The 22,623-nt window shown below is 45.1% G+C and overlaps 1 protein-coding gene across 1 annotated transcript; it reads left to right on the top strand.

Moving 5' to 3' along the window:
• Positions 1-511: 511 nt before the first annotated feature.
• On the top strand, positions 512-2,465 carry LOC149460395 (E3 ubiquitin/ISG15 ligase TRIM25-like). The gene has a single exon (XM_089679788.1). The coding sequence runs from the start codon at positions 512-514 to the stop codon at positions 2,243-2,245; it is 1,734 nt and encodes a 577-aa protein (XP_089535914.1). The 3' UTR covers positions 2,246-2,465.
• The last annotated feature ends 20,158 nt before the right edge of the window (positions 2,466-22,623 follow it).

The following is a 22,623-nucleotide window of genomic DNA, read 5'->3' as shown; positions in this document are numbered from 1 at the left end:
GAGGTCCAGGGTGTTCCCTTCGAAGTGGGTGGAAAATTGCATGTGCTGTGTGAGCACGAAGGAGGAGGTTAGGTGGAGGAATTGGGAAGTAGCCGGGTTGTTGTCGTTGATGGGGATATTGAAGTCCCCGAGGATGATGGTCGGTAGCTCAGAGGAGAGGAAGAAGGGAAGCCAGGTGGTGAAGTTGTCCAGGAAGAGGGGTATGCACCCAGGAGGTCTGTAGATCACTGAGATCCTTAGGGGGGTGGGTGAGAAGAGTCGGATGCAGTGCGCCTCAAAGGAGGTAAAGGAAAGAGAGGGTGGGTTAGGGAGGACCAGGAAGGTGCTCAGCGGAGATAGGAGCAAGCCGACACCACCACCTCTGCGACCGCTCAGTCTTGGCGAATGGGTCCAGATGAGACCTCCATGGGTGAGTGCCGCAGGGGAAGTGGAGTCAGTGGCCTGTACCGTACCCAGGTTTTGGTACGGAGTGTCAGACTTTCACTTTCATTTCTCTCTTCCGCTCTCAGTGATGTCGTCTTCTGATCTGAGGAAGGAGCTGGAATGTTCCATCTGTCTGGAATTTTATACAGATCCTGTAACCCTGAGATGTGGACACAACTTCTGCCGGGACTGTATTGGCCGTGTGTTGGATACACAGGAGGAGTCTGGAAGTTATTTCTGTCCTGAATGTAATCAAAGCTTCAGGAAACGTCCCGTCCTTCAGAAGAATCTGAAGCTACGTAACATAGTGGAGAACTTCCAGTCTACCCATCCAGAGAAGCAGGAGTCCGGGGTCTTCTGTACTTACTGTATTCACACTCCTGTACCGGCTGTGAAATCCTGTCTGCTGTGTGAAGCTTCTCTGTGTGACAACCACCTGAGAGTCCACAGCAAGTCACCAGAACACGTCCTATGTGATCCCACCACTTCCCTGAAGGACAGGAAATGCTCCATCCATAAGAAGATCTTGGAGTATTACTGCACTGAGGACTCCACCTGTATCTGTGTGTCCTGCAGCCTGGATGGAGAACATCGGGGACACCAGGTGGAGACTCTGGAGGAGGCCTCTGAGATGAAGAAAAAGAAACTGAGGAATGTTCTGCAGAAACTGATGACAGAGAGAAAGGAGGTGGAGAAAAGAGTCCAGAGTCTGCAGGAACGCAGGAGGAAAGTACAAGGAAAAGCAGATGATGAAACCAAGAGAGTCACTGCCCTGTTCAGAGACCTCAGGAGACGTCTGGAAGACCTGGAGAAGAGAGTCCTGAGGGACATCTCCGGGTGGGCAGAACGGGTCTCCCGTCCCATGTTGGATTATATTTGGGATCTGGAAATAAAGAAGGAGGAGCTGTCCAGGAAGATGAGGGACATTGAGGAGCTGTGTAACACGACGGATCCACTGACTGTCCTACAGGAATCAGACACAGGTGACTTGTGTGATACTGAGGATGGAGATGACGTGGACAGAGAGAGACATGAGAACCTCCTCCATGATGGAGAGGATGGGGATGTGGGGGGGATCTCACACACATTACACACGGGTTTATCTGATATCATGTCTGAGGTCAATGTACAGAAATGTACAGGCACACATGTCTCTCCACATTCTACTACAAAGGGCGAAGGTCCCATCAATGCTCAACCACCCAGGGATGACCCCCAACCCTCCCCCACTGGAGGACCAAATATTGGGGCTGTACAGCAAACATGGGGGGTGTTGAGGGTTACAGACATATTACTGGATGTGAGGACAGCTGGTAATCATCTACATATATCAGATGATGGGAAAACTGCATCCTGGTCATCATCACATCAGAATCGGCCAGAAAGACCAGAGAGGTTCCGGGATTGTCCTCAGGTGATGAGCAGTCAGAGCTTCTCCTCCAGGAGACATTACTGGGACATGGATGTCGGGGGGTCAGAGTACTGGAGAGTCGGGATGTGTTACCCCAATATAGACAGGAGAGGAAATCAGTCAGGGATTGGATGTAATAAGAAGTCCTGGGGGTTGGAGAGGGTGGGGTGGTTTGGGGGTAATCAGTACTCAGTGATACATGACAGTAATTGGACCCCATTCCCCGGCGGTGTCTCCAGTACCAGAGTCAGGATAGATCTGGATTATGAGGCCGGGCGGATCTCCTTCTATGATCTGTGTGACCCGATCCGACACATCCACACCTTCACCACCACCTTCACTCAGCCCCTCCATGCCGGGGTATGGGTATGGGAAGGTTGTATAAAGATATGTGGGAGGAGCCAGAAGTGAGAGATCTGCCCAGAGACATCACAAGGGGGATGATCTGATTGGTGATTGGTGCAATACTCAGCCAATAGGAGGAAGGGCAGGAAACGGGAGTGATTTGTGGAGAAAGCTGCAGGTTCCGGGGCTGTCATCTTCATCCTAAACCTCACTTCACTCCCTAGTGTGTCACTGACCAGGAACAAGCATGCAGGAGGTCCGAGTGTTCCGCCTTCACTGGCTGCATGCTTGTTCTGGATCAGTGACACCCTAAGTAGTGTAGCCTGGATGGAGATGATAGCCCTGGAGCCGGAACCTTCCCAGTGTATCTGTAGCCACAATGTGTGTTTTCAGTTTTGGATGGAGTGTGGAAGGATTAGAGCCCCTGTCAGTTTTTCCTGCTATCCAGGACTCTGTCAGAATGGTTTCCTTTCACTTCCTGTCCTGCTGACAATAATTTCCCCGACAGGAAGTGAGGGGAAGTCTCTCTGTATTGGAGCCCTGCATAGCAGGACCGTCCTGGCTAGACATGTGCACCACCAACACATTTCTTTTCCTGCACTTCCTTATGGAGATCATTTCATTTCCCTCCATTTTCCGGTTTTGGAATTTGTTTTGTTTTGTTTCAAATTTAGAAAATTCAAATCTAATTCAAAAAGTATTGAATCAGCATTCAGATGTATTCTATTCTATTCAACTAAATTCAGAAATATAAAGTAATAAATTGATGATCAAATTTATTCTAAACGAAATTTGAATTTCAGAGCACGGTTATATTCTATTTTTATTCTATTTATTCTATTCTTTTATTTCCTATTCTTTTCTAAATTTGGATTTTGGAAGATGACTATATTCTATTTTGTTTTATATTCTATTATCTATTCTATTCTTTTTATTTTATTCAACTCCATTCTATTCTTTTCAAAATCTGAATTTCCGAAGATAGCCATATTCTATTCTATTTTATTGTATTCTAATATTTAATTTACAGTTCTATGCTTTTCTATTCTATATTCTTTTTTATCCCTTTATTTCATATTCTATTCTGTTTTACTCTATTATTTTTTTCTATTCTGAATTTTGATTTGGAATGCAAGGAACCGCACCTGCCTAGTCCTGGGAGACAATGTATGTCACAGGATTGGTTTCCTCTCGGTGTCTCACCTGAGGCCACGCCAATCACTGGGTGTATGGAGGGCGTACAGCCACTGGAATGCTCCACACAGAACCCCGCCCCTCCTCTTTATTCCAAGCTAAGACTCCGCCTCCCTCCATTCTGAGATGGATCTTTGTAACGATCGATGTGCACCCAGCATGCTGATCCTTCGTCTATATTCCAATGGCGGCTCATTCTTCTCATCTCTATTCATTGTCACAAATATTTCCTATAACCAGGAAGTGATGCAGCGCTACTCTGATAATGAGATTGATACGGATACTATATAAATATATCCATAGAAATGACACCATGTATAAAGGTGACACCATGTGCAACAAACACACAAACCGTGACCTCCGGGGATCTATAATCGCTGACCCGGTCCTCCGGGGATCTATAATCGGTGACCCGGTCCTCCGGGGATCTATAATCGGTGACCCGGTCCTCCGGGGATCTATAATCGGTGACCCGGTCCTCCGGGGATCTATAATCGGTGACCCGATCCTCCGGGGATCTATAATCGGTGACCCGATCCTCCGGGGATCTATAATCGGCGACCGGGTCCTCCGGGGATCTATAATCGGCGACCCGGTCCTCCGGGGATCTATAATCGGCGACCCGGTCCTCCGGGGATCTATAATCGGCGACCCGGTCCTCCGGGGATCTATAATCGGCGACCCGATCCTCCGGGGATCTATAATCGGCGACCCGATCCTCCGGGGATCTATAATCGGCGACCCGATCCTCCGGGGATCTATAATCGGCGACCCGATCCTCCGGGGATCTATAATCGGCGACCCGATCCTCCGGGGATCTATAATCGGCGACCCGATCCTCCGGGGATCTATAATCGGCGACCCGATCCTCCGGGGATCTATAATCGGCGACCCGATCCTCCGGGGATCTATAATCGGCGACCCGATCCTCCGGGGATCTATAATTGGTGTCCCGATCCTCCGGGGATCTATAATCGGTGACCCGATCCTCAATGGATCCCAAGTGTACACAGTGAATGTTGAACCCCTCAGAAGATGGGAATGTCAGATGGAAGCAATACTAATGGTACGGTATAATTGTGCAGACATCCAAAATGAGGATCCAAAGTGATGGAAAACAAATCAAACAAACAAATATGTAAACTTCCCCCAAATTGGACTAGATGGTGATCCGTCCGAGATTAAACCTCAAGGAAACGCATGAAAAGTGCAAAAAGTGCATAAACCTGTAACAATAAAATATCCAAACCCCAAAAAGATATAAAGTGTTTTTATCCACAATCAATGTATATGCAAACCAAACCCAATCAATACTACAAACAATCGTGATCCTATATTCTGCAAAACGCAGGACTCCAAATTAGAGGGAAAACATAGTGAGAGTCCAAATGTGGCCCCACACCTCTGTATATTCAACATACACAAATGGCAGTGGTGCCCGTGGATGGTGAAGGTGAGTGATCACAGAAGGGGATCCATCAGAGGCCGGATTGGCCGCTCACCTCCTTCCACCCACAGGGGGTCCAAACACTTTTGTATCACTAACACAGATCCTCCATGTATAGGATTCCTCTACTCCTGGATCTCTCCCCCCTCAGCAATCTCACTCTCAGGGATGTACATGAAGTCGCAGAATCCTCGCCAGGTAAACGCATGAGGACGCGGCTGTTTGTTGTGAGTTCCTGTTGAGAACGACGTGTGCAGCATCATGATATTGGCCCGTACCATATGCATTTACCAGCCAATCTTCCTATACACCGTCCAATCTCAATGGTACAACCAGATCTACACAATCAGGAGATAACGATGCGTTTATATCAGCACTACAGCACCATAAAGATGGCTACAAAGCTCTAACAATGACTTTGGTATGAATACAAATGATGATCCTCGGCCACCATATCTCCCCACTCCCAGGTACGCCGTTCTCTGAGATTTGTGGCCGGAACACTCGGCAGGTAAAGATGTTCCTCGTCCAGCAGCAGTCTCTCCGACCAGCAGAAGTTCTCCTCTGTTTAGTAAGCCAGCAAACGTGTTTCTTCGCAGGAAAAAGGTTTTTCCAAATTAAAGATTGTTTTTCTTTTCAAGCCAAAAGTGTGTTTGTCTCATCAAAGGGATTCTCTCCAGAAAAAGTTTTTTTTTTTATCAACCAAAAAGTTCTGTTTTCTCAAACAAAAAGTTAAGGTTTTTTTTTCCTTTTTCTTTTCTCTCCTCCTGTATAAATACTGTGGGGATCCATTGTCTGTTGGGTCCACCCGTAGTACATGTCGATTGGACGATCCGAGTATGCCGTCTATTCTAGATGTTCTTTACCTGTCCACTAGAGGCAGTCATGTTCCAGGAATGAAATTTGGATTTCCTGTTTATGTGAATTGTGAAGTAGTGCTGCATTCATGAAATACGGGTCATGATGAAATGTCAAAGTGGCTCTCATTTCTATCCCTCTTGGTGACGTCCATTTGGTTGAGTTGGTGTAAGTATTGTGGGCCGTCCTTATTAGATGAGGATTATATTTCTGTGGTTATCAAGTATTATGAAAATGGTTGATACTGAGAAGAATGTTGCGGTCATTTGTCATGGTACTTCATCAGATGACGCACATGCATTATATCAGGCCATCATCTCACATATCTCATATCTTTGTGAACTCTGATATGTAGCTATGTATTGTTAGTAAATCAATTGTGTTTGTATTTCTCAAACGGTCTCCCCATAATCTCCATCCATAGCACGTCATTGGAGACTGGCTGATATTTGCTTCATACTTCATGTGGTTTTGCAGCTGAGAAATGAATGTGATTGTATCATGTGACCAGAATATGTAGATATGGAGAAGTCTGCTTAACCCTCCAACAGCGGAGTATATGGCTTAGTGAAGGAGTTTTCTTCCCATGAATTGCAGAATTTACAGTCTGTGTAAACACCTGAGGATTGGAGGTGTGGCTGAATCTATTCATCCTTCAGAGGGCCAGTGTCTGTGGGGCTCATTGGCCGTTGTCTCTGGGACTCATTGGCCATTGTCTGTGGGGCTCATTGGCCATTGTCTGTGGGGCTCATTGGCCATTGTCTGTGGGGCTCATTGGCCAGTGTCTGTGGGGCTCATTGGCCAGTGTCTGTGGGACTGACTATGGCAAACACGCAGTTGTTATCCCAGCAGATTTTACTCTGTTGATAATAAGTGTTGAAGTTCCTGACACGTTCCCCTCCCCGTCCCGACACGTTCCTCTCCCCATCCCGACACGTTCCTCTCCCCGTCCCGACACGTTCCTCTCCTCGTCTGGTTTAACAATTGTAAGAATGTATTGGAAGCGTTACTTGGTTATGATGTGATTTGGGGAGAACCATCTCAAGGTCCCGTATTGTCTTTCCGTGTTATTCCTCTCATCATCCAGGTCCATACATGTTGTGTCTTCACAATGAACATTTAGGACTTTTGACCAACACTGGTCCGGTGATTTCTGCTCAGGGCTGTGTGATCTTTGTGTTTCTTCTTCTCAATCCTGAGGGATAAATCGGCCATTTAGATTGTCAGCATAGTGTTTGGTGAACATCACCTTGTTCTTATGAGCACCTGGGGGGTCAGCAATTGTGAGCGCCTCTTGTATAAATGGTCTGTTGTAAAGGAAAGACACTTCACTTCTCCGGACACTGCTGGTGATTGTTACATGTCACATTGAGTGATATTTTGCTGTAAATTATGGATATTGATGTATCAAAATCATAACTCTGTATACTGGCGGTCTGTCGCTCTGTATACTGGCGGTCCGTCGCTCTGTATACTGGAGGTCGGTCGCTCTGTATACTGGCGGTCGGTCGCTCTGTATACTGGCGGTCGGTCGCTCTGTATACTGGCGGTCGGTCGCTCTGTATACTGGCGGTCGGTCGCTCTGTATACTGGCGGTCCGTCGCTCTGTATACTGGAGGTCGGTCGCTCTGTATACTGGAGGTCGGTCGCTCTGTATACTGGCGGTCGGTCGCTCTGTATACTGGCGGTCTGTCGCTCTGTATACTGGCGGTCTGTCGCTCTGTATACTGGCGGTCCGTCGCTCTGTATACTGGCGGTCATTACAATGCAGAGATCAGGGCTGCACTACATACAAGATCCATGACTTGTTTCTAGAGTGTGGGATACAGAGGGTTAGTAGAACGTCGGCCAACATTCTTCCTGTATTGTGACACCAACAATGTTTATGTTAATGTTAAAGCAAGCAGATAGATGGGTGGATGGATTGGTAGATAGATGGGTGGATGGATGGATGGATGGACTGATGGATAGACATAACACACAGACATCCTGCATTGTCTTTCCCTGGCAGAGTCTCTGTAAGAACCATGACTTGTGCTGGCAGAGAGGAATGCAGGATGTGTGCGTTCTGTCCGTCCCATGGAGGATCTTTTAGTTCAAGCCTTGCTGGGGTCGGAATACAGCCTGGATGGATGGATGGACGGATGGATTGATGGATGGACGGATGGATGGATGGGATAAACCATCTTCTCTGGAGCTGGTCTGCTAACCTTCCCACACTGTAGAAAGCAGCCTGTTCCCTCCCTGCTGGCAGAAGCTGTTGGTTTGTCTTTAGACCAAGTGTAGGCAGATAGAAGTCCCTGTATGTCCCAGCGGGGATGGAGGAATCTGTCTGCCTCTTCTGTCCCCATAGCAGGCTGTGCTGTCAGTGGCTCCTCTCTCTCCCCCCCTCCCCCCATCCATCTGCCGATATCTCCTCCGTCACACTAGAAAGTCAAATAAGTTGGGCTGAGGAAGGGGACAAAATAAACCGACCACTAGGTGCTAAATCCCACCAACCAACATGGGGTGAAGCCAGACAACAAGTGGCGGGTCCCACAGCTGCTCCGATGACCAGGACTGATTCATGTTGATAAATGTCAGCTGGTCAGCGGAGTCTGTGGACAGACGCACTCTTTTATCCATCACAAAACCTCCAGCAGCACTGAATGTCCGTTCGGAAAGCACGCTGGGTGCAGGACAGGTCAGTAGCTCTATGGCATATTGAGCAAGTTCTGGCCAGTGATCCATCCTCAAGACCCAGTGGATGTTCAGTTGGAAAGGTCTCCAAGTCTGCTCTTGCCCCTAGATAATCCTGCACCATATGATGCAGACCCTGCCGATGGGTGCTTAACCTCCTTAGCGGTTTTCCCCGAGTGTAGCTCGGGGTAGAATTTCTATACCAAGAACGGTAACCCCGAGCTACACTCGGGCTTACCATGCAGCGTTCTCTGGGGGTCCCTGCAGCACTTACCTTGTCCTTCGCTCCCACGATGTGTCCCCTGCAGCGTCCCCGTCCATCTCCTCCGGCCGATGCCGGCATCTGACTTCCGTGTTCCGGTCCCCGTGACGTCGGAACGTTCGGGCGGCGGAACCGGCGGGAAATTTGAAATTTTTAAAAAATGACATTTTTGCTGTCATTGCTTTTTCACTGCATTTCACATACATTTTGTCCCCACTGCTTTGTCCGGCGCCCTGCCTGCATTTTGACTGTTCTTTCTGCCTGGAAACTTAGAAAAGTCCATGGCGGCCAAAAAGCGTCCCTTTACATCAAAAGCGGTTTTAGAACAGCGATAGTAAATCAGAACCACTTGCAGAATTGAGTGATAATGATTCATGGGGGGAAATTCGTCATCAGACACTGAAAACGATTTTGCGACTTTGCTCAGCGATGTGCGAATTTGCCTCTGTATTTCAAATTTCAGTGTTTTTGGTTTGATTATATTATTGAATTAAATTGATTATTATTATATTATTATTTTTTATGATTATTAATTAAATTATAATTCATGATTTTGTGTTTCAAGTTTTATCATATCCGGGATGTTTAATAGACTCTTGTTCGGACAGATTTCAGTGAGTTATTCCTAAAAATTACAGCCTACAATAAAAAACTACATATTTCCATGCAAAAAAATGGTACCGCTTTCAGCACAAAATTCCTGACATGATCATACCGCCAGGGAGGTTAAACCTAACAATCCTGGGCACTGAGGACTAATGCCGACCATAGACGGTTCGAAAATCGGCTGATTTTTTTTTTTTCATCTGAAAGAATAATCGGCGGATTTTCGCTCTGTTAGTGGGTTAATTGGTCGGCCGATTTTCAGGTTTTTTGCACTTTTGGATTATCGGTCATGTTGGAAAATTTGTGGAAAACGGATGATTTTCACGGCAATGATGGCCAAATCGGACGATCGTTTTAATAAAAAAAAATATGCTCATGAGCCGTGACCTGCAAGGAACAGAAGTCTGGCTGTTATATGGGGTTATCTTCATGACTTAGTCGGCTGATTTGTGTAAGTGGTGGTGGTAACGTCAGCGTAACGAATGACCGATTTATTGTTCGAAAAATCATCCAATTTTCAACCTGTCTATGGCCTGCATAAAGAACTGTTTGAAGTCTGTGACCCCGCCCCATCTGTGAGTGGAGATGAGAGCAGCAATTTCCCCAGAGATAGCAGAAGTCTATGCGTTGCTGAAGTTCCAGTTTGGAGTGGAGATGAGAGCAGCAATTTCCCCAGAGATAGCAGAAGTCTATGCGTTGCTGAAGTTCCAGTTTGGAGTGGAGATGAGAGCAGCAATTTCCCCAGAGATAGCAGAAGTCTATGCGTTGCTGAAGTTCCAGTATAGACTTCCACTGATTATAGTCGCTTCCAACAATTGTTTGGTTTGGGGCCCCACTAACACTCAAGGCCCAATTTTTCGGCAACCGTTTCACAGGTTCATGTCATTTCAATTTTTTTTTTTACAATTTTTCTGTAATTGTTACCAATTTTTAACTGCAGGGCCCCTGCCTGCGCCCAGCAAGAGTAAGTGTGAGGGGTCCAATGTTCAGGCACCACCAACACCCAAGGCCCAATTTTATTTATTTTGTACCCCTTACTCATTCACAAGGGGGGGCAGCATCTGGGCGCCCCCTTTTATATAAATGGGTACCCTTATGGTAATGACCCCCCTGCCTGCAAACCCTCATCAGGCCAGGATTGTGGGGAAGAGGCCCTTGTCCCCATGCCGAGAGCACATGGCCTGGTAACCCCCAGGGAGGGGAGGGCCGCTCGTTCATCCCCCCGTCTGTCCTGCCAGGCCTGCGCTCGGATAAAGGGTCTGGTAGGAGGTACCCCACACTTTTTTCACTTATTTTGTTGGGGTTCCCCTTAGAAGGCCTAAAGGTCCTGGTATGGCTTTTATGGGGAACCCCACACACTTAAAAAAAACATTTCACTATGGGGTCCTTCCTAACCTTCCCACTGGACCTAAAGGGTCTGGTAAGGATTAGGGGGACTCCACACTTTTTTTAATATAAATGTCAGTCATGCTGCAGCAGGATCTATACATTGTACAGATGTGCAACTTTGCAGGGAGTTTATGGGGACCCCCCAGGAATGATAATTACGTTTTTAATTAGTTTTTTTTTACTTTAAGCAATAAAAAAAAATGACTGTCCCTTTTAAAAACGGTACTTTTGGAATTTTTTTTCACTGATTCCTGTCCCTCAGGGCCGTCCTCGAGTCCCCATACCACTTCTGTGGCCAATAACTGGCATAAAAGCCTTCAGAATGGTCACTTTTCAATGTACAACTTCCAGTCCCATAGACTTGCATTGAGTTCCAAGTTTGCAGTTGAACTTTCGTCAAGTTCGAATGTTTGACCGCCAACCGAACAGGGGGTTAGCCTCCCCTCTGATGTGCTATGCACAAAAGGCCTAAGGAGGAGCTGACTGAGCATGACGTCACTGCCGTCGGAGCCACGAGGAAGCCCAGCGGCCATCTTTAATAGGGTCAGTGCTGCATACTCTGCATATTACACTGGAGGTTCTGTGCTAATGCAACCCTGTCACTGATTTTACTAATAACATTTATTGGAATGAAAGTTCTTTAAATACTACACTATGGGTACCTGTTTCTTGGTTCCCACTTGGAGCTATTAAACTTGCAGACTACCCCCCCATTGATTTTCAACTACCAGAGGAAGGGAGCCCTGTCCCCAGGCTGAGCACCCAACCATCCCTAAGGGTCCCAGCAGATCTCAACAATATCCCAAGACTTGATGACCATTCCATAGATAGAAGCTCACCTATATATCCCACCTATCTAGAGAGATCCTGGTGGTTATAAATTATGTGCGCATTACCCATGCGCTTCCGGTGAGTGCGCACTTTTACTATTGGTTCCTGTCACAAGCCTATTCTAATCTGCTGCTGAATGGATCATCCATTTGATATACTATGTGAACTGATTTATTTATTTATTATTGAACTCTTTTATCTACTATTGGACATATTTATTTATCGGCGCTGCACCTATATTTACATTTTATTCATTTGGAGGTTTACTGTGGTTACCTTTTTGGTGTTTCAGCTGCTTCTATAAGAGCGTTCACTATATATATCATATTTATTGAACAGGGGGGTGTTCAACCCATCACTACTTATTACATGTCTGTGTCCTTCTGTACAAGAATTCTAAGTCCTCATGCACACGGGACGTTGTTACAGCGGCTGTTTTTGGCTTTTTTTTTTTGTATTAACAATTTTTATTGGTTTTCATGAAATACAAAAACAATATATTTCAAAAGGTTAAGAAGAGAAAATAAACATAACAGAAAGATACATCGATGGCAAAATTAAATAGTGACAGGACCAGCGGAGTCATAAATATCAATGTAAAGGATATCAGGGCCTTGCAACGTGGACCGGCATAGAAGAGGTGAAAGTATCCCATGGGATCCAAATCATCTCAAATACAGCAAACGAACAACTATGTAGTGCAGTCAAATATTCCATCTGTCTCACATCAGCAATGAGTTTGTACAAAATTGACATTGAAGGAGGAGTAGAGGATAACCAACACATAGGAATGCTTCTCCTGGCCGCGGTCAGCACATGTACAGCGAGTTTCCTGGATAATTTAGGTAATCCTGGGAATGGTAGACCCAGTAAAAAATGTAAGGGATCAAATGGGAGAGAGACATGCAGCAATGAATTCAACAAGGAAAGAACATCCTGCCAGAAAGGGGTAATGGAGCTGCATGTCCAAAAAAAATATGATAGAGAGAACCAGGGTCTCTACTACAGCGCCAGCAATCAGGAGAAGCACTCGGATTATAAGCATGCAGAACCTCAGGTGTTTTATACCATAACATCATAATCTTGTAAATATTTTCCTTAAAAACCACACAGACAGAAGATCTAGATGCATTTTCCCAAATTTTCTTCCATGTTAATAAATCAATGTCACGTTGTATGAATTGAGACCACCTATGCATGTAAAGGTGAGTATCATTGGATAAGGAGGGGGCTTCCATAAGAAGTTTATAAGTATTAGAGATTATACCCCTATGGTGGGGACCCTGCATACATAAACTTTCAAAGGGAGTAGGTTTCCCCAGAGTCAATGAGGGAGATAAAGTGGAAAAAAAGTGGCGTATTTGAAGATAAATATATAGGTGTTGAGGAGGTAAAAGGGCTTTTTTTCTGGAGGACTGGGAATGAGTGTAACTTATGAGTCACCGGATGTACCAAGTGACGCAGTTGAAAAAGGTTAGCTACAACCCAATGCGACATCCGGGACATGGACATATTGTCTGGGAGATTTGGGTTATAGAGGACATTTGTCAGTGGGGAGCAATCAGAGGCCAATGTAAATTTAGCCCTACATTTCCGCCAAACAGTCAGGGAAAAGTACATAGGTCCCAGAAATAAATGGCGAAAGGAGGAGACATCCACTGCTGAGGTCTACCAAAGGAGAGAGCATGGATGAGCTGGGGACAATTGCAAAGATTCGATCTCAGTCCATGTGTTGGGAGGATGATGGGAAGACCATGACATGAGAAAACGAAGATGAGTTGCGTAGTAATATGTTATAATATCCGGGGCCCCCAAGCCCCCCCTAGATCTTGGGGAAAGCAAAACGGAACGTGCAATCCTGTGCCGCCTATTGTGCCAAATAAAATGCAGGAAAGATTTCTGAAGAGAGTGAAGTTTGGACATAGGAATGGGAACGGGGAGGGTCGCAAACAGGTACAAAAGTTTAGGCAACACTGTCATTTTTAATACGTTAATGCGTCCTAGGAAAGAAATGGGCAAGGCATCCCATCGTTTCAGAAAGCGAGAAATTGCTATGAATAGTGGAGGGAAATTGGCCTCGTATATGGATTGGTAAGAGGAAGTAAGATTAGTACCTAAATATTTTAAAGAATGGGTACACCACCGATAGGGAAAGGCTTCCTGAAGCGAGGATAATGTGACAGGTGGGACGTGAATTGGGAGTGCCTCAGTTTTAGACGTATTAACTTTGTAACCTGAAATAGCCCCAAATCGTTTCAAGATCTGATGCAAAATCGGTAAAGAAGTATAGGGACTCGTGAGTGTGAGGAGGATGTCGTCTGCAAACAGCGATAATTTGTACTCATGGGTATGGGAATGTATCCCGCGAATATCCGGATTTGACCTAATGGCTGTGGCCAGTGGCTCCAGACAAAGAATAAACAGCAGAGGGGAGAGTGGACAACCCTGACGTGTGCCATTTGACATCTGAAAAGGGAGTGAAAGAAAAGATGCTAACCTGACCTGCGAAAATGGGGAAGAATAAAGGGCCTTCAAGGCTGCTACAAATGGACCCCGGAAACCAAACTTCTCCAAAACCAGAAACATGTAGGGCCAGCTTAACCGGTCGAAAGCTTTTTGAGCGTCAAAGCTCAGCAACACAGCAGGGGTGGAGGATCGATTAACCAGATCAACCAGATCAATAGTTCTCCTGGTGTTATCCGCAGCATGTCTGGAAGGCACAAAGCTCACTTGGTCCCTATGTATGAGTTTGGAAATAATTCCGGACAGTCTGTTGGCTAAAATTTTTGTGAAAATCTTGTAATCGGAATTAAGTAGGGCAATTGGACGGTAGTTGTCTACAATAGAGGGATCCTTATCGGGTTTAGGGATAACCGAGATATAGGCTCGTGAAAATTGTCTGGGGTGTGACCCCCTTAAAAAGATCTCTGTAAAGAGAAAGGAGATGGGGAGCCAGGATACCAATAAAGGATTTATAATAGGTGTAGGGTAAACCATCCGGACCCGGGGCCTTACGAGAAGGGAGATGTTTAATTGTATCAAGTAATTCCTCTATCGTAATGTCAGCATTAAGAATGGCAATGTCTGAGGGAGATAGTCTCGGAAATGACAAGGAATCAAAAAAATTGTCAAAGGATAACTGTGTGAGAGGCGGGTGGAGGTCTGGGATCAAACAGTTATACAGTTTCTCATAGTAGGAGCCAAAAAGGGTTGCCATGACCTGAGGATCATAGGTAGGACTGCCGTTTGGTTGGATTAAAAGATCAGGTATCGTGGAAGGAGACTGAGCTTTAAGTCGATTGACTAACATACGATGGGGTTTGTTGGAAAATTCATAAAATTTCTGTTTAACCCACAGCAGGGATTGTGCAGCCTTACTGGAGTCGAGGGCTTTAATTCGGTCACGTAAAAATGTTACCTTCCGGAGCCCAGAAATGGAAGGCTTGGCCATCAACCGTCGTTCCGCCGAAAATAGTTGATGTACAAGAGAGGCCTTAGCACGTGCCGCAGATTTCTTTAAACGAGAACCCATAGAAATACAGAGTCCCCGAAATACCGCCTTATGGGCCTCCCATAAAATAGAGGAAGAGGCTACGGAGCCAACATTGAGGGTAAAATAGGTATCAAGTCCCCGAGACAATTCATCCCTAAGATGATCTGTGGAGAGGAAGGTCTCATTAAGGCGCCAATGACATGGTTTGGGTAGAGCGGGAGGAAAGAAAAGGTTTAAAGTCAGAGAGGCGTGGTCAGACCAGGTAATGGGGTTAATTTCAGAAGAGACCAAGAGTGAAAGCAATGGGGCAGAGATGAAAAAATGATCTAAGCGGGAGAAGCTACGGTGGGGGGTGGAGTAGAAAGTAAATTGTTTATGGGTGGGGTGTCTAATCCGCCAAGCATCGAAGAGACGATGCTCCCTTATCAGTCTACGAAAGGATTTTGAAGCGGAGCATTGCCGCTTTGAGGGTGTGGACTCAAAAAGAACTTTCCTGTCCTTATGGGGGGATAAAATCAAATTAAAATCACCCCCAACAATCACATGTGAAGTGGAAAAAGAGTCTAAAGCGGCGAGTGTTTGGGAAAGAAATTGCAATTGACCCGTATTGGGGGCGTATAAATTCAGCAGAACAAGGGGAGTGTTACCCAGCATACATTCCAGAATAATGAAACGACCTTTTTGGTCAACTCTGGAGGAAACAATCCAAAGGGAGCAGTGCGACCCAATCAAAACTGCCACCCCAGCCTTCCCGGAGGGATCAAAGGCCGAATAGGCTTGGGGAAAAAATCTTGAGGCAAAACGAAAGGAGCCAGCTGATTTGAAATGGGTCTCTTGAACAAAAATAATGTCTGCTCCTGAGGATTGAAATTCCCTCAAAGCCATCCACCTTTTTTGAATGGAGTTGAGGCCCTTGACATTATACGACATAAACCGCAAAGCCATTATAAAATAACAAAAATTGAAGCAAATGTGTTAGCCTAAAAAAGAAATGAAATACCATCGATGCAATAGAAAAAAAAACAATAAAGTAACACAGAAAAGTGTAAACATAGAAATTGACATAAGTATCCATGAGGATATAAACTCGGGAACAACCAATTGGCCCAAGTCGTCTAGGCCTATGGCTAGACAAATTCGGGAGCAGCACGACAACCAAGACATCAGAAAAATCGTCATGCCCGGCCAGGTAAAACAGAAGTGAGAAAATGCACCCAACAATGGTTCGGCCGGACAGAAAAGAGAAACCCAAAAAGAAGAAAAATATTATGTAAAAAAAAACCCAGGAAGGATCATCACCGGAAACACATCGGAAGGGCACCCCAGAGAATCATCATACAGATGGATTGATCTACTGAGGGTGACGTGGACGCTGTGGGGTACGTGTGAGTCTCTTCCGACCTCCGCGGACTGGAGTCCAGATCTTGTTGGGGGTGGCGGATGGACGAGACGGAGTTGGTGGCAGAGGGGACACATCTTCAGGCAAAGGTGGAAGTCCCAGGCGCTTTAAGAAGGAATCCACCTCTTGAAGATCACGAAGCACGACTTGGGAATTATCCCTAGTCACGACCAACCGGAAAGGAAACCCCCATCGGTAAAGGACATGATGTTGTTGGAGATGTGTGGTGAGCGGCTTCAGGGCTCGTCTCTTGGCCAAGGTAGTCGGAGACAAATCGCAGAAGAGTTGGAGTCTGTCACCTTTAAATTCCAGAGATGATTTGTGGCGAGCAGCTGATAATAAGGCTTCTTTGCTCTGAAAAAAGTGGAAGCGAACTATGACGACGCGTGGTCTGGTGCCTTCGACAGGTTTTGGGCCCAGTGAGCGATGAGCCCTATCCATTCGCCAATCCGTTTCCGGAACCAATGGAGCAGTTGCGCTAAAGAGGGACAGAAGGTGACGGTGCAATTGCGCATCAGCGATAGATTCGGACATACCGCGTATACGGATATTTTGGCGCCGTTCCCGGTTTTCTAAATCCTCTTGCTGGAGTTGCATTTGGGACATGGAATGCTTCAAATATGCGTTATCCTCTTCCAAAACATGAACGTATTGCACCAAATCATCAAACTCAGTCTCCAATTTATTCGTGCGGTCTCCAATCTGAGTTATTTCCCCTCTGAGATCTAATGCCAGCTTTCCAATTTCAGCGGATATGGATGCGGTAATATTGCGCAGAAAAATTTGCAACTTGTCATCTAGCGCTGAAAGTGTGAGGGAAGGAGATGGTATGGTTTGCTGAGATATCTGGGTGGAGGGAGGATGATTTCCCGATGCAGAGTATTCTGCTGCCCCCCCAGTTATATGCTGGGAATCCCCAGTTATATTATGGGGATCAGAGTCCTCCATCTGGGGCTGAGTCAGGGCAGAGGCAGGCATGGAAGTTGACATACATGAAGATGCAGTACCCTCCGGGACCACCGGGGGGCCGGGATCTCTCCCTGGGTTCCTGGGCATACTGGAGGCCGGGGATTGCGGCCTGGACAGGAACCGCCGGAGCGGCGAGGGCTGCGAATCCGGTGGCTGCGGGGAGGGGGGCTTCCAGCGCCCTATCTTCCCCATACAGGTTTCTCCCTGGAGCCGGGCAGGGTGCCAAGTGGGTGGGACTCACCCTTATTAGCAGGGAAGCAGTGGCGTGTAGCAGGTGAGTCCGCGCTGGCCGGGGATGAGCGGAGTTCAGCTAGAATGCAGCCGCCATCGTCCCTGGCCGCGCATGCGCCCCAGGATCCGCTAGTTTGAGGTTAATCTGTTCTATGTCGGTGCCCTGGTCGGTGTATGCGTCTATTAGGTCGTTGTGAGCTGCGAACATTTCCCCCATTTTTTTTTCAATATGGCGGATACGGTGGTCCTGTCGTTGTACCACGGTTGAAATTTGCGATCGTGTCGTCGTCAGGTCATCATGTAATGTTTGTCACAGTGAGAGAAGCATACTGTTCATAGACAGTTCAGTGATAGGTTGGTCTGAAGCAGGAAAATTTTCTATTAAGGATGGAGTAGAAATAGCAGAATTGAGTGTAGAATAGGAAGGCTGAGTGACAGGAGGATTTTCTATGTCCAGCCTAGGTCTGGACTTAGCAGGGCTACTTGTGGTGGGAGACAGGGGCGGAGAGGACTCACCAGGGTCTCCAGGGTATAATGTTGCTTTGAGCCTGGGGACTGTTGTGTGCACTGGTCTCCATTCTGTCTGTAAGGCATCTGTCTGTGAGAAGCCGGCACCATCTTGCCTGCAGGGGCTGAGAGCTGGGAAAAAGCTTGTCAGCTTTCCTGTCTTCCCTGGTGATCTGCGGCATCGGGGCATATTCCCTGGGGATCCAGTGGAGACCTGCGTCCCCTTATCAGCGTGGGGAGAGGTCAGTGCCGCTGCTGGGATTGGTGAGTGCCGGGTTATTGCTGGCGGGGATGCGGAGCTCTCTTCACGGAGCTGTAATCCCAGAGCCGGCCGCACATACGCCCCCAAAAATATGATAAACTTTGAGAACAATTCACATAGTGAGGTGAAAATGGTGAATTTAAAGAAAACCTGAAGATGCTATTTACCCGGATATACTATATGATTCTCATGGTTTACTCCAAGCAGGAGTTGCGTGGAAGCTACAATTTGCCTCAATGATGAATCCAATTCACCAAAAAGTAATTTGGTGGTTGACTTACCAGTACACACAGTTAAAAATGTTAAATCATGTGGCAAAGTGGTTGACATACCAGTATATACCTCTGTCAGTGCTAAACAGGTCCTTCTAAACCTGGCTGACAACACTGCTTAGCATTTCAGATGCAACAGAGGCAGTGTTGTCAGCTCAAAAAGTAATTTATGAACTCAAAGGATTTCTGGCAGGATCAATGGGCATTTTTCTGTACAGAGAGAATTCAAGAGCCCCACCCAGTGCACAGGAGGAGTAACTACTCATATATCTACAAGTTACATTCCCCCATGTACCAGGCAGGGGCCTCGTTCATCCACTGGGGATAGTCCAGACTTGTCATCTGAAAAATGTAAAGAAATATTGTTAGAGCAAAATATAGAAATGATCTGTGTATTGCAAACATGAACAGGGAATGTAACAGGACAAAATGCATGTGGTCAGTTCTGAATATCTATATAGAAAAACTGAGGATCCTGGAGTAATAAATGAAATCACCGGTTGTGGTTCAGTTAAAAACGTTACAAAAATGTTTAAAAGGTTCCGCCAAGAGGTTATATGACAGATTGTGGTTGTGTAAATTACAAACGATCCACAGAGTAGACAAATCTAGTCAAAAAGACAAAATAAAAATGGATAGAGACCTACAGCAACCAAAAAGCAACCATCCTTCACTGATCTGACTACTCTAGATTCATATAAAAATAATGACTAAGGCTCTCTCATAATGTACTATAAATGGTCTTGGCAATGCCATAATAAAATACTAACAATTTCAAATATTTTACCGCAAACTTCTAATATCATATCCAACAATAGTCCTGCTATTACCATTGTTAGCTAGAAGGACTTTAGTATCGGCCCCTTTGATTCAAGCTTCACTTTAAACTTCTGAACTACAAGGCCTAACCCAACCCCTTTCTGAGTTGCTAACAAGAGTTCTATCACTGACGTACCCCCCCCCCCCCCCCCCAACCATCTGAGATGAAAGTGAAGGCTGCATAATGCAAGTATGTAGGTATAGACTGCACCCCTGCCATTCTTGCAAAAATGTAGAGTTGGGATGAAAGGTTTAGTGTGTTACAACATTCTTGGTAGATTGGTAATACATTTTATAGAGATCTGCAGATCAGAAGAGGTACAGAGAGCCTCTAAAAGAATATAAGCCCTCCATAGGAAGAGAAGGTGGCGGCTATTTATTGACTGAAACTGGATTGCTTTAGTATTAATGCAAAATCAGTGATGGATATTGTGGTGGAAAAAGTGATGACTTAGTGCTGAACTGCTAGTGTGACATGGCCCTAAAAGATTAAATTGTGAATTGAGAAAGGCACATACCTGGGGAAGTTGGCCATATGTGATGTTCTTTCAGACGCACCATCACTCATGATTCTTCCTCATCCAATGTTTACCTCTGCACCAACAAGTAAGGAGAACTCATCATCGAATATGATCAGTGCTTCTTCCATGTCATCCTTCTGGGGCAATGGAGTCATCTCAGACTGAGATCCAGAAGTGTCTGTGGTCAAAAAGTAAGACAAGGACGTGTTAGTAACACTACGCTGTGAGGTGTTAAGGTGAGAAATGGAGGTTACCTCAGATTGTACAGAGCTGCTTTTGATGGGATCCTCATCTTCTTGTCCTGTGATTGCATCTGGGATTTCTTCCTTCCAGCTTTCGTTCATGTATTTCAGGATTTCTGTAGATTTACTTCTTTTAGAAAAGTCAATGGCCAAAAGATCACCAAACATCCTTCTTATTCCAGTTGAAATCTTTCTCCATGCTTCAGGAGGATTGTCCATATGAAAATTGTTTTGCCAGTCAACAAAACCTCTATATCCTTCATCTTCAGGCATGGCCACCTGCCACGGATACTCCCCTAGGAGTAGGCAGTAGATGGTAACACCAAACGCCCACACATCAAGGCAGCCATCTACAACCAGTCCATCCGTAATGGTCATGTCACGTAGTTCTGGGGCCATGTAGGTTTTGCTACCACACCTGGATGTTATCACTGTCCCTCTGACCTTCGCAAGGCCAAAGTCTGTGATCTTGATGAAGTGACAGTCCTGGTCAAACACCAAAATGTTTTCTGGCTTCAAATCCATATGCACCAGTCCTTTCTCGGATATGAATTCGAGAGCATTGGAGATCTGAAGAGCACACCTCTTAACTGAGTCTTCTGGAATTCCCACCTAGGAATACAAAATCAAAATATAATAGTTGTTAAATACAGTAAGATAGAATATAAAGAGTAATTCAGAATCAGTTAAAGTATAAGCATGGCCATCACTTTTGATCTAGTTTTAGACTAGGAGTGGAGTCTATTGCCGTTTGTTTTCCCCCAAAAGAGATTCTCTTTTTATAAATGTTCCGGCAATCTCCATCATTAAGACAAAGTGATGGGCATTATTAGTTTTAACTCTCCCTTATCCAAAACTTTAAAAAAAAGGGCATACTGAAACCTTAATGTACTTACGTATGGTGTAATCATGGAGAAGAGATCACCAACATGGGCTAGTTCCTGGGCAAACACAAAGTAGTCGATGGTGGTGAAGGCGATGCCATTACATCCAATGATATTGGGATGAGATGAAAGAAAGTATGAAACGCAGAACTCCTGGAGGAAAGACCGCTGGCTGGTTCTGTTTTTATCCATGGTCTTCAATGCCATTCTTTGACCTGTAGAAAAAAATAATTTAACTTTGATTAAGAAATGGAAATTTTTAGCTGATCATTTTTTCTAGCCACTTGAAAATCTCAATATTCGAGCAACGGATCTTATTAAAATGTTTGAGAATGTATTATGCTTCATTCATAGCTAAATTTCAGCCATCAATCAGCTGTACAAGAACCTTTCCTGGGCTGAAATGTCCTACTCTGATTTCACTGAACACAGCGATAGTCTCTCATTGTGCATCGGAAGCTTCAGCAAGTCATACAGATCCCATCTCGTTTCCTGGCTGGAGGACATCCAGCATTGTTAGCATCATATCCTTCCCAGCCTGACTATTCCTGGCCTGCCCCTTTCATTCATTATATGTCTGTCCTTTTAATCATGGAGGCTCAGCATCACATGTGATCATTATCTAGGACAGTCTGCATGGAAATACAGTCCACTCCTCCAGACAGATATGTACCCATCAAGGCATTTTAATATTTGCATAACTGCTCCCAAGAATCAGCCCAATGCTTAGTTCCCTAAATCATTCTACCAACATGAAAAAATATTTAAACATGATATATTTATGGAGATTAAATAAATATAAAGTCTGTAGTGTACAAATGTACAAACATATACATAAATATTTGCAGAGGATACTGAAACGGTACTTAGAATAGTTCACTGACCTGTTATCTTGTCCTTTGCCAATTCTTCCATATCCACCTTCTCCAAGTTCCTTCATAATGGTGAAGTACTCCTGTAAGTCTACCTGCTTTATTTCTTGTGAATAGAAGGAGACCATTCTATTCAGAAATCCTTCAACACCATGAGTAATGGAGGCCATAGTGTCCTGGAGAGCGAAAAAAGAAAACTTGTTGAATTATTAAGAAGAAAACAAATTGTTTTAGAAAAACTATAGAAATGTTTCAAATATGAATACTATTACCCACATTGATATACATATATATATATATGAGATGCTCACTAAAGCTTCACATCTTATTGAATGGGGCTCGGGAATAAGGTTCAATTATTAAGGTAAGAGTGTGAACACAACAATAGAAATTTATGGAGTATAGTTAAATGAGCTGAATATGGAAAGCCAGCAATCCTTATATAAGAAAATTATCAAGTAAGGTTATAACTTTATCAAGTGCAAAACAAATGGAAAAGCCAAGACATAGCAACACATAAATATATCCAATAGCTATAAGTGCAGTTGTGTGCGGGGGGGGGGGGGGAGGCTCTCAGTAATTGGTGGTCAGAAGACTCATTTAACCCCCAATTATCCTTCAGGAAGAAAATGTAATAAACTTTGGTCAGTATTGATGGAAAGGTGTATCTGCTGCCAAAAGAGTTTTGGTGACCCTCATATTTCTGG

The sequence above is a fragment of the Staurois parvus genome, unplaced genomic scaffold (assembly GCF_062004578.1).
Source record: "Staurois parvus isolate SC_StPar_1 unplaced genomic scaffold, SC_StPar_1.0 ptg000231l, whole genome shotgun sequence".
NCBI lineage: Eukaryota > Metazoa > Chordata > Amphibia > Anura > Ranidae > Staurois > Staurois parvus.
Note: the sequence above shows the minus strand (reverse complement) of the source record. Positions and strands in the feature narration are given on the sequence as shown.

Coding starts and splice junctions, on each gene's coding strand:
- LOC149460395 (XM_089679788.1), top strand. CDS start 512: ATGTCGTCTTCTGATCTGAGGAAGGAGCTGGAATGTTCCATCTGTCTG.